At 41.0% G+C, this 11,296-nt stretch overlaps 1 protein-coding gene across 10 annotated transcripts in view; it reads left to right on the forward strand.

Moving 5' to 3' along the window:
* Positions 1-11,296, forward strand: part of tanc2b (tetratricopeptide repeat, ankyrin repeat and coiled-coil containing 2b) — a 173,121-nt gene that overhangs the window by 108,892 nt on the left and 52,933 nt on the right. For 8 of the 10 annotated variants that reach the window (XM_014335365.2, XM_014335366.2, XM_014335368.2 and 5 more), the window contains one exon: positions 10,716-10,832. The exons of the other annotated variants lie outside the window; for them this stretch is intronic. In XM_014335365.2, the coding sequence (XP_014190851.1) occupies positions 10,716-10,832 (117 nt within the window). The remainder of the gene's footprint in view (positions 1-10,715; positions 10,833-11,296) is intronic. 10 annotated transcript variants of the gene reach the window in all.

Genomic DNA, 11,296 nt, shown 5'->3' on the forward strand with positions numbered 1-11,296 from the left:
AGACAGGAACAAAATCCCAGATAATGCGACACTTGGTCATTCTACCTACATGTGATACCACTGGCCTTTAAAAGCTCGCACTTTGTTCCTCATTCTCAAAGTTTATTAGTGAGATTTAATTATGTGTTGCATGCCGGGCTAGTATTCTTGTGTATTAAAGTCCTTTTCTTTCTCAGTCGAACAGCAGTTGTCGAATGAGTAGAATTACCTATCAAGTGAGTCGGTGTTGCCCCTTCAGTAACAACTCCCTGGATTCTAGAATTACAGTCTTTTATTATGATTAGAGAAGAGGCAGTGAGCGCCGCCATTAGCAAGATGAAGTCATCCTTTTGATCCCCACTCCGACCAAGCTCTTTAAAGTCGGCTTCCAGTGTGTGTACCAGGTAACAACCTACAATTACAAATCTCCCCAAAAGCTTTCAAAACAGCTACAGTAATATGACGCAGCTAAAGAAGTGCAACCCAGACAGAGACCGCTTTAGCAATAACAGGCTTGGCTTTAACTTTCCTTTTCTTTTTGTAATTTAAGTAATTAAAAAAATATTAGGTTCTGTAATTGTAAGCAGAAAGGTCCCGCTGACATTCAGTATGTCTCCTGGCGTCAAATGGCTGTTGTGAAAATTTCAAAGCAAGTTTGCAAGAAGTAAGACGAAGACAAAGAGCTTCATTGTTGTTGCTCACAGAAAGGTTGTCCTTGGCAAAGTGTTTGACTTTGTTGATCGTGGTGTCTCTGAAAGTTTCAGTTTCTTTATGTTTTATTTGTGACAATGACTTTTGCATTTTATTTAACCACCATCATTCCAGCCAGTAACATTAAAACTGCGTAGCTGACTGCTGTTATGCTGATGAGATCCAGTCTTTATGTTGCAGTTTTTACATTTACTGATCTGAACAAATTGATGCTTGAAGGAGAAATATTCTTTAAAACTTAGGAAAGCAGGAACAGAGCGGGAGAATGCAGGAAATTGGGTGGAGTTGAATCCAGGCCCTACAGTAGCCTTCAGCAACATGGGCCACCATCTAGATGAGCTACACCGTTGTACTGATGTCAGATCAATTTTAAGCTACTTAAACATTCTATTCATGGGGTCGTTAAGTGCTTGGAGACTTTGAAAAGGTCAATTATTGTTTTAAAATACAAATTTCTTTGGTTTCCTGGTATAAAATAAGGGATAAACACTGGGAAAAATGAAATAAACTAACAGGGAAAGAAAACACTGATGTCCAAGTGGGCCAGAATCTTACAATTTTACAATCCCTAAAAAATGATGAGAGGCAGCAGAAAGATTCAATAAATATTTTGATATCAAACCAAACTGACGACAGAATTAACATCTATTTTTTTCTACGCCTAGAATAAAAAGTCTTTTCTCAAAATCACTCTATTCCCTTTTCTGTCTTTTTATTCTTGAGCATTTTTGCAGTGAAAAGGTTTCATTTTGTGGAACCAGAAGAGCAAACTTGTTTTGTATTTATGAGCAATACCAAGGCTTGAGTTTTTCTTTTAATTTTACTTTCTAAACATCCAATCTTTCTTGAAATCCTGTTAACATATTTTTCTGTGTTAGTGGCACCAAATGTGGAATTTCTATTCAGTGTTTTTCTTTCTTAATTTTAATCCTCCTCTGTGTAGCATAGCAAGCGGCTGCATCTTGCAAGAGAGGCTTTACAAATGAAGTTACTATCTTATGACTATTACTGTGGTTTTTACTTACGTTTAGTTTTATCTAGGTATTTAGCCGTACCTTCTGGAATAGAAGAGGAAAAAAACCTGTATTGTGGAGAAGAGAAACCCGCAGTGTGCTATTAATAGCAATGATAATGATTTGCTTACAAAACAGAGCAGTGGGTTACATATACCACCTCACTGCTTTCTGCGAATACCACTGGTGAAGAGCTGAGCAAACACTTCTCTGTGAGATGCTCACACAAATACACAGAGACCTAAAGAAGTGTGTTATTGTATGTGTGTCCATGCGTATCCAAACCCTTACGGACTATTGCACAGGACTCCACAGTGACACCAGGCGCAGTATTAACATTCACTACTTGTCTGTCTGCTGTTAACTTATTTGCTCAGTCATTTCAGGGTCCTGAACCCCTACCAGGCGTTTGTCTGGATCACAGCTCCGACTTTCTACCCTTACTGTCAGTCTCCTAACTATGTGTATGGGATTACATGAGGGCCACAATTGATTACAGCTTCTATCTGACATGAAAGACATTTGGGGAGCTTTGATGGTCATTTTATGTCGTCCTAAAGACAGTGACACATTATCAGAATCATCTCAATCAGAACAGCTTAAAACTGGAAGCATGGATCAGTAATCAAATCTGTTTTCTTTGTAGTGTTTATTTTAGCTTCCTAATTACATAACAAGAGCAAAAGCATCCGACCCTCACTGATTTTTCACAAAGACAAGGGTGTGGTTCTCAAGTAGTGTCTGTGTGAGGTTATAAATATCTCCACTAGGGGACCAACTCCAGCTGGGACAAAGGTCAAGACACCCTTGCTATTATTAGTACACTGCATCAAGTGGTGTCCTTGGCAATTGTGCTCCTCTCACTTTCCCGGAGTGCCTGATATTTGACTTTACCTTGCTGCTTTCCTCAGGAGTGCTGTCCTCTCTGGTCTCCTGCTGGGAGAGGGTATGCCAAACGTTCATGGTCACTCCTCTGTATCAGCCTGCTGTGGAAGGAGAATGTACACATTTTAGACCAGCCAATAAAGGATTAAAAAAATGCTGCTCGGAGCAAATAAATAAGGTATTTGTATTTATTGGTAACAATACATTAAACAGCATCCTATGGATTTTGAAAGGATTCCATTTTGGAGACTCAATTAAAAGATTAATCATGCTGTTACATAATAATATAATGATAAAGTGACATGTGAACAATGGAATCGTGCACAAACAACATGTTGAGCTGGTTAAAACATTGTAGAAAATCCTGTCTGTGAAACGAGGACAAACAATCTGAACAGGAAGTGCATCTATTTGGCAACGTCTGCTGAAAGAGCATTTTTCTTGGCATCTTTTCTTGCCACTGATTTTTGGTTGTTCAAGAATGGTAAACAGGGACCAGCAGCCAATCAGGCAGGAACCCCCTCCCTAAAGGTTTTCTTGATCCACACGAAAACCTCGCTTAAGGAAGGTCCTACACGGGCAGTTCCTATATTTGAAACATGCACAAAGATGTGGGTGACCCTAAAAGGACCCTCAAGTTCCTGCTGTAAAAACAGCCTTTGCTCCACGGTGCCTTTGACTCACATCATGTTTGGCCACTAAAGCTCAGTCTTAACTTGAGATCATCCTTTGTGTGGGGATTACCAACTTTGTCCCTCTGCTTTTAAAAGGCAGTAACCTAAAACGGCTCCAAATTCTTTCTATAAGTCTTAGATTTAGGTTAACCCACTCATGCGTTGTTGTGCATTTGATATCACTTGATTTAGTGCTGTTGGTTTAATCCAAGCCCAATAAGGTTATGTGAAACGTTGAATTAACAGCTCTTTGGGTTAAGGAAAGCTCAGTTAATGAGCCTTCTTAGGAAATCAGCCCCTCCCGCCTTCCTCTTAAAATTCCGGCTGTGCCTCACCTTGCTCCACTAATCCTCCCAAGGCCTGTAATGATAGATACACATGTGAGTGTGTGCAGACACTCGCACACAGACACTTGCACGCATACATTAAAAGTACAAAAAAATAAAACAAACAGGGGAGGCAGCCGAGCTAATGGACTCGCACATGCTACTGACTGTCGGCAGCCTCCGTGTTGCACGGCAACATCTGGTCTGTATTGTTTTGTTTAACAAGTCAACAAGAGAAGCACACAAAATCATCTGCGGTCTGTGAGCCGGACTATTAAATGCACACTGGGCACAAGTCTTCGGGTCATTCATGGAGACTGGTGAAAGAAATATAAAACTGCATCTCTCTGCTACTTCAGGACTGCAATGCTTTTGAACTCAGTTGCTATATGTTGAATAGAATGAATTACTAAACTCTTCATCTTCAAAATTACCCAAACATATCCACTTCATTGCAAACCTTTTAACTTCATAAGCCTAATTGTGGGCAGTTGTCTTTGCTGCTCCAAAGATTAACATCAAAAACATTGTTAATCTTTTCTGAAACGCCTCATATGGCCATAAAAGGACTGCTAGATCACATTATGTGTGATAAGATTGCATAAAATGATCAATTATCAATCAAAATTAAACTTAATTCAACTTCAGGCTGCTATAAATGCTTTGTTTCAGTCTTAAAAAAATCTTCTTGGATCTGTGTGATGTTAGAGAGAGAAGTTATCCTTAATATGGTGGGCCCCACCCATCTGCTACGACAGCCAATCAGAAGAACACTTAATGGGAGTAAAGGACTTGTTTCAGATAGGGGATGAACGGAGGGGCTGCACCATTATTTTGAGCTATGAATCATGAGCACAACAGGTCCCCTGCAAAAGTTCATTAAGTAACACTTAACAGTCAGCTTGACTCTTCAGTATCATCATTTTTTAAAATATTGAAATGTGATATTGATGTGACTGTATTGCTCTATGAAAGCACTCAAAAAAAAAAGTCAAAGCTTCATTATTGTTCTAGATTGAGATCACATCATCTCTTTTTGGGTCAGAGCACAAAGGATCAGAGCTGCCATTGCAGCAGTTTGCATCTTTAAAAGCTGAATTCCTTGAATTGAGATGATGTGTGGAGGACGCGGTGCTGTAAAGCAGCTGAGATTTGTCAATACAAAGAGGTTGTTTGATTGCATTTGAGCGAAAGCTGGGAGCTTTTAGTGCCGTTGAAGTCAGCTTCTGTCTGCGTTACCACCACCCTAAAAAGATGGACAACTCTTCCTTTCCCTGTGCTCTGCTGTTGCCATAGTGACTGGGCCTGGCGTGCTCAGTTTCTATAAAGCTCTGCTTAGGTTGCAGACAGCCGGGCAATGTATGTCCTCACCGCTGGTCTGTACGTGAGTGTGTATGTTAATTTGTGGGCGCCCGTGTCTTTGTCTGAGTGGGTGCCTGAGGTCGTATGCAACTGACACAGTGGTAGAGACGCTGCGATGTCTCCTTTCGCTCGCTTATCATTCACTTATCTGCAGCAAATGAGAAAATGTGCATTGCATATTGGAGCTTCCAATTCATATTCAGATCTTGTCATTTATTTGTTGAAAGCCCAGGTTGTGTCTGAGGGGACTGCCATGTTGAAAAGAAGCTTTCTTCTTTCATATGCACAACACCGTGTGAATTTGAATCACAATATTGACGTGCTTTCTGTTTTGTTGATGACTTCGCCAAAGGCTGTGTGTCTGTGCTGACAGTCTTGGGAATAGATATGAGCTTTTTAAATTTTTCACAATGTCCTTTAGCACCAGTGTTTCTGTGGATCCCTCCCTTCACCCTCTCTTTTCTTACTCTAATCTCACATATACACTTGCATACATGTCGCATGCATATTCATATTCGAACCCGCACACCCAGAGCATGTAAGAAATATCTATTTCACGGCCACGTGCATCTGCACATGCAGACAAGATATATTTATTCATAAGCTCATTAGAGGAGTGGATTTGCCTGCTGCCATCCATCACACTGTCACCCATCCTCAGCCTGGCACACACTGACAACAGAACTGCAGGAGAGAAGTCCATGGGATTTAGTCTCCTGGAACCAGAGCTATAGAGGGGATTTACTCCAATAGACAGCGTTTCCCTTCCCTATTTTGTAGAGGTGAGATCAGGGAGACTACAAACAAAAGAAATGGTAATCTTCTTTTCACTGTAGTTTATCCCAAAATTGATATTCTGGGAGGAGAATGCCTTTAGTCTCTCAGTGCAATCAGTGTCAAGGCATCGCAGGAAACCTTTGGTACCGTAAATGATTTAAAATGTAAAACAGTTGAAATATATGGGGGAACTTTGTGTTCATGCTCTTGCGAACACACTGCCTACACTGTCAGACTGTCACACTCTCCTTCCAGCTTGTTACAGGTTATAGTGCAAGCTGTTGCAAGCTTGTCAGTGCAGGTGCAAGAGCGCCTTCAGGAAATCGGACAGGACTGTAGGTTGAAATGGAAGCATAAAAATACAAGCTTTGGCATCTTTTTCTGCTATTGCACATTCATTTTTTACCTAACCAAGTGAACTTTTCAATATCGTTAAATGGACGAGAGGGGCAAAACAGAAAACATGCTCCAGCCCAAATTGTGTACAGTTAGGAAAGTGTCCCTACCTGTCTTCCTCTTTGAAAGTTAAAAGCTCCATCAACCAAAATAATTCTTACTTGGCTCCTCAGATAACAAGTAGTACGTGTACAACCTTCACACCAATATGAGCAGAATCTTTTCACACATCTTTTGTGTGAAGGTCAAAACCCGACATAATCTATTGATGGGTAACAAAAAAATGAACAAATAGGAGATGAGAATACGATAAATACATTTTATGTAATTGTATTGTAGCTAATTTATATTTAGTTACATATAATAATAATAATAATAATAATAATAATATGTAATATGATTTAAATGCATTTTAAAATTATTAGTATTTTGTTTTCCTGACACATATGTTCGTATCAAATCATTAATTAAGTTTTAATTAATTTAATTAATTTATTTACTAACTCACAGTTAGTGGACTCTAAACTCATAAAACACTGGCCAAAAACAGAAAAGCTTGTAAGTTTGTCTGTCATGGCGTTTCATTGAACCGTGGATGACTCTGGAGTCTTCTAGTCCTGGCGATCACTTGTATTTGTTCATTGTGGCATCTGTGCTGGATAACCTCCTAGATTTGGTATTTAGCAGAGTCCTGTCCAGGCCATACTAACACAGTGCTGACAGTGATTATGGCATATAAACACTTGTACTTTATGCACATGCACATAACTCTGAAGCGGCACTTAATTTTCTTTGCCAGGCAGAATTCGTTTTCATTTGTTTTAACTTTGGATTTGTTTGTGAGCAGAGTATGTCAAATTGTGACAACAGATTGCAGTAGATTGGTGCACAATAAGATCATGAGAAAAGGGAACAAGTTGTTAGTGCCTGGTGCAGGCCTGGATCAAGGTACAAACCTTATTTTTTTTAATTTCTTGGAATTTTAAGTTGTTTTTCGTCATGCCTGAAGCATGATTTTTTCGTTACTCTTATGCTGGCTAAAATGCCCTAGCAACTTCTTTGCTTGGATTGACATGGCATTTGTTGCAGACATATTAGCAGAAAATAACTGTAATAACTTTGATACATTATTTATTTTTATCTAAAATTTGACTTTGTCTAATACAACCTGATTAGGGACCTAATATTAACTAATTAGTACAAGTAGTAGTATCATTTTTGTGGTAAAATACCATGGTGTCATTAGCAATACTGCACTATTAATTTACAAAGTTGGAGGGCCACTGTCTGAAGAAGCTACCACTCTACTGCTTAACCCATCTATATTATTCTCTCTTCTACTGAGTATTGAAGTTAATTAAAACGTACAACATGCATTGTCATTACAGGTGAAGTAGCCTTAAAGCAGTTTCCACCAACAATGTTTAAAATGAGAGTAACGCGTCTGCTGTACTGAACACCTCTGAGGAACAGAAATTAACAATGAAATTAAATATTCTTCCTTTTTCATGTTTGCTTGCATATTTTACACAATGCTGTAGAGTGAGTAGGAATATTCCAACGATGGACTATGTAATGTGATACTTGAATTAAAACAGAAAAAGTTCTTGCAGGGTTTTAAGATAATATCTACACTGCATGAAAACTAAATGGAAGGTAGGGACCACCTGCACATTTCACTGAGAGGAGCTGCTCAGCCATGAAAATCCATGCCATGAAGCTCCTGGTGCAGTTTCTATACAGATGTTAATGCTAGAGGAGCTTTGGAAATCTGCAGTTATCGAGTCAGCAGAGCATTAGCAACTTTGTAGCATTTCATTGCAGTATCTCAAAGTGGTGCTAAGTAGTTTGTATGGCCCCTACATGCTTGTATGCATGCCTGACAAGATCAGGGCATGCTCCTAATGAGATGACAGTCTCCTGGGGGCTCTCCTCCCAGTTTGGACAGGGGCTCTGAGCTCCTGGACAGTCTGAGGTGAAACCTGGCAGCATCTGATGTCCCAGAGGTGTTCTATTGGATTGTGGTCAGGCAGAGTTTGGGGGAGAGTCAGTGGTATCAATTCTTTCATCCTTCAGGGACTGCCTGCATACTCCCTCCACATAAGGTATTGTCATGCACCATAAGGAACTCAGGACCTACTGCATTAGTGTAGTTCTGATTATAGGTCCAAGGATTTTATCCCAATACCTAATGGGAGTCAGGGTGCTGCTGCCTAGCCTCTAGAGATCTGTATGTCCCTCCATAGATATGCCTCCCTAGACCCACAACCAAACCAGTTATGTTGAACGATGCTACAGGCAGCATGAAGTTCTCCACAGTGCCCGCAGACTCTTTCACATCTGTCTCATATGCTCAGAGTGAACCTCTCTCATCTGTGAAAAGAAGAGTGCGCCAGTGGTGGATTTATCAATTCTGGTAGTGTATGGGAAATGCTAATCTGGCTCCACGATGTCAGGCAGGGAGCTCATGCTCATGCTCTTGAGCACTCCTTCTTGCTCTTGACACTGTGGTGGGATTCACAGCAAACCTTCTGGCATTGGCATGCATTTATGTGCCATCCTGGACGAGGTGGTGGGTCCAGCCACCCCTGCATGCTACCAGTAGTGACACTGACCTAGCCAAATTTAAAACGAATGGGGAAAAAACAGTCAAAAGAAACCCAAAAACCGTCGGTGCCATCCACCTGTAAAACCGTTCTTTTGGGGGTTGTCTCATTGGTTCCCCTCTAGTGCACCTGTTGTTAACGTAATTAACACCAAAGCAGCAGAAACTGACTAACACCCCCCTCTGCTACCTAACTGACCAGAATCGAATTGATTTGATGGTGCGCTCTGATTTTAAAAAGTATATAATATATATATATAGTTAGTGGAAAAAGAATAACATTGAAAAAGATATTTGAACAAAGACGCAGAGTTTAAAAGCTAAAGACTGAAAATAAAGCTTGTTTTGAAAATGGCATGTTTACAAGTCTGTACAGCCTGTGAGGATGCTTGAACTTTCTCCCTGTATGTTACGCATTTTACATCGACCATCTGTACCACTGTACTGTGCTCAACAGTATGTAGGCAAAGGGATTAAAGCTCTCCTCCCCACCCATTACACACACACACATACATTATCCTGACATTAGCTGTAACACGAGCCCTAAACAAAAGTGGTGAAGAATCTATTCTGGTTTTGCACTCGCTGTTGCTTGAACATATGTTCCAACTGCTGCTCATGACTTCCTGCTCACCGCACTTTGGTCCTGCACAGTATTTCTGCACCAGATAGCTTTGGACGTGTCTGCTCACCCGTAACAGTAATGGTTGCGACATACAGTATAATCTATTTTAAACCCCTATTTAACCAGATTAGTCAATTAAGGGTAAATTATGCTTAGTTGCTGCCCATCTCAAACCCACACCAGTACAGAAAATAAAGATAATAGATTAAACAAATGAGTCTTATGCACAATTTAGTTGATATTGGCTGATTTCTTTTTTCTTTCTCACAGCTGGGCATGACTCCAAGTTCGTCATAGAAGTTATTTCCATAGTGAGGACAAAAAAAGGGGGAAATATAGTCTGGTTCCTCCTGTTTATGAATATAACAGAGGAGGAGGGGAAGTCATTTCTGTATTGGATGGATGGGTTGTTTTTTCTTTTTTTGGTCTCCATTTGTGTGGTATATTAGCCAGATATTCAGCGTAAGCAGGCTTAGCATTTTAGTGCTAATTGACAGAACATTAAAAAGCAGAGCGAGTGCAGGAAGCCTTATGGTCTCATTATTCTTGCTGTGGAGAGCCATCACACTCGGTGATTTTAACAACAACATCCTTGCAAACAAATGCCACTGAATGGATCGCAAAGGTTTTCTTCTTTTTGCATTTCTTCCAGGGTATGTAGCCTGTGTGTGTTTATCAGTACAATGACTTTGCCTTTTATGTGCGTCATAAAACTATTTTTTTAAGAACACCACAATGTATGGACTCATGACACTGTAAGCTGAACTGGGTAACGGTGCTCACAATCTGTGTGCCGTGACCAAGAACCCATGAAAGGATCATACACAGCCACCACCCCCGGCTTTCTGCGAATCTCTGATTTTCTCATTTGATGTCTCAGACGCTGTGGCTGAGTCGGGCGCGAGGACATTCCCAAAATGGATCTCATTTGCATTCTTGGTGTGATTTTTGACACTGGACAAACAGACGCAACAAACTTTTTATTTATTTAGCTTTTTTGCTTCCTGGTATTCTTGCATTTCAGTGGTGGGCGGATGTTTTGCAGGTGTATTGGTTCGCCCTAGCGAGGTACCTGATTGCTCACGTTGCTTATTTACTCATGTGTTTGCTTTATCTGACCCGATGCAAACACAAGGCGTAAGAAAGCCTTCAGAATGTTTTCATTTTATCAGTGTGCTGCTTTAAGTTCATGCTGTAAGCTCTCTGACTTTCCTCCCTTTCTGTCCTGTCCCTGTCACTCCTCTCTTTCTTTTCTTCTTCCATCTCCCTGATTTATGTGTGTGTCTCTCTGTGTTTCTGTGTGTGCACGTGTTGTCTCCTTCTGGGTGTGTGTGTGTGTGTGTCTATGCTTTCTGCTCCCAGCCCCTCTGCGGAAAGCAAAGTTTGTGGAGAGCCCTCGCATTCCACAATCAGAGCTTGGCTCCCCTACACACACCTCCACCACTGCCAAGAATCCAGACCTGGACACATACTGCCCTGGTAAGTTTTGGCCAGCTCATCCCTAATTTCGTGTGTTGTTTATTTATTTATTTTTTGCTCGTTGGTTCTTCTCTGTGCCTCCCTGGTTTCACAGACGATGATCAGTTTTCGGGGTATTCTGCTGCTGCTGGCTGCTGTAAAACATTGCTAAGGTTATTAATGAAAAAGCTTTGCTGGGGCCTGCAGTGTCCATCCTCATTGCCTCCTCGCTCTCTGTCTCTCTAATCCTCTCTCGCTGCTTTCTCACCCCGCTCTGCTTTTCGGGCGGATAGCTCGGTTAGGTGCCACCGCTGTTTTCCGTTAACTTCGCAGTCGGCTTTTTCTCGGTAATCCTGCGGACAGTCCACATCCCCACCCCTCCCCTTCCCTCCCCTCCCAGTCTATCCCCATCAAACCCCGTCTATCCTCCTCCCTTGTCTCTTCGTCTTCCTCGCTCAGAAGGACTTTAAAACGGGTCACCTGAG

Source organism: Haplochromis burtoni, unplaced genomic scaffold (genome assembly GCF_018398535.1).
Source record: "Haplochromis burtoni strain Fernald_Lab_line unplaced genomic scaffold, NCSU_Asbu1 Contig_6, whole genome shotgun sequence".
Lineage (NCBI taxonomy): Eukaryota > Metazoa > Chordata > Actinopteri > Cichliformes > Cichlidae > Haplochromis > Haplochromis burtoni.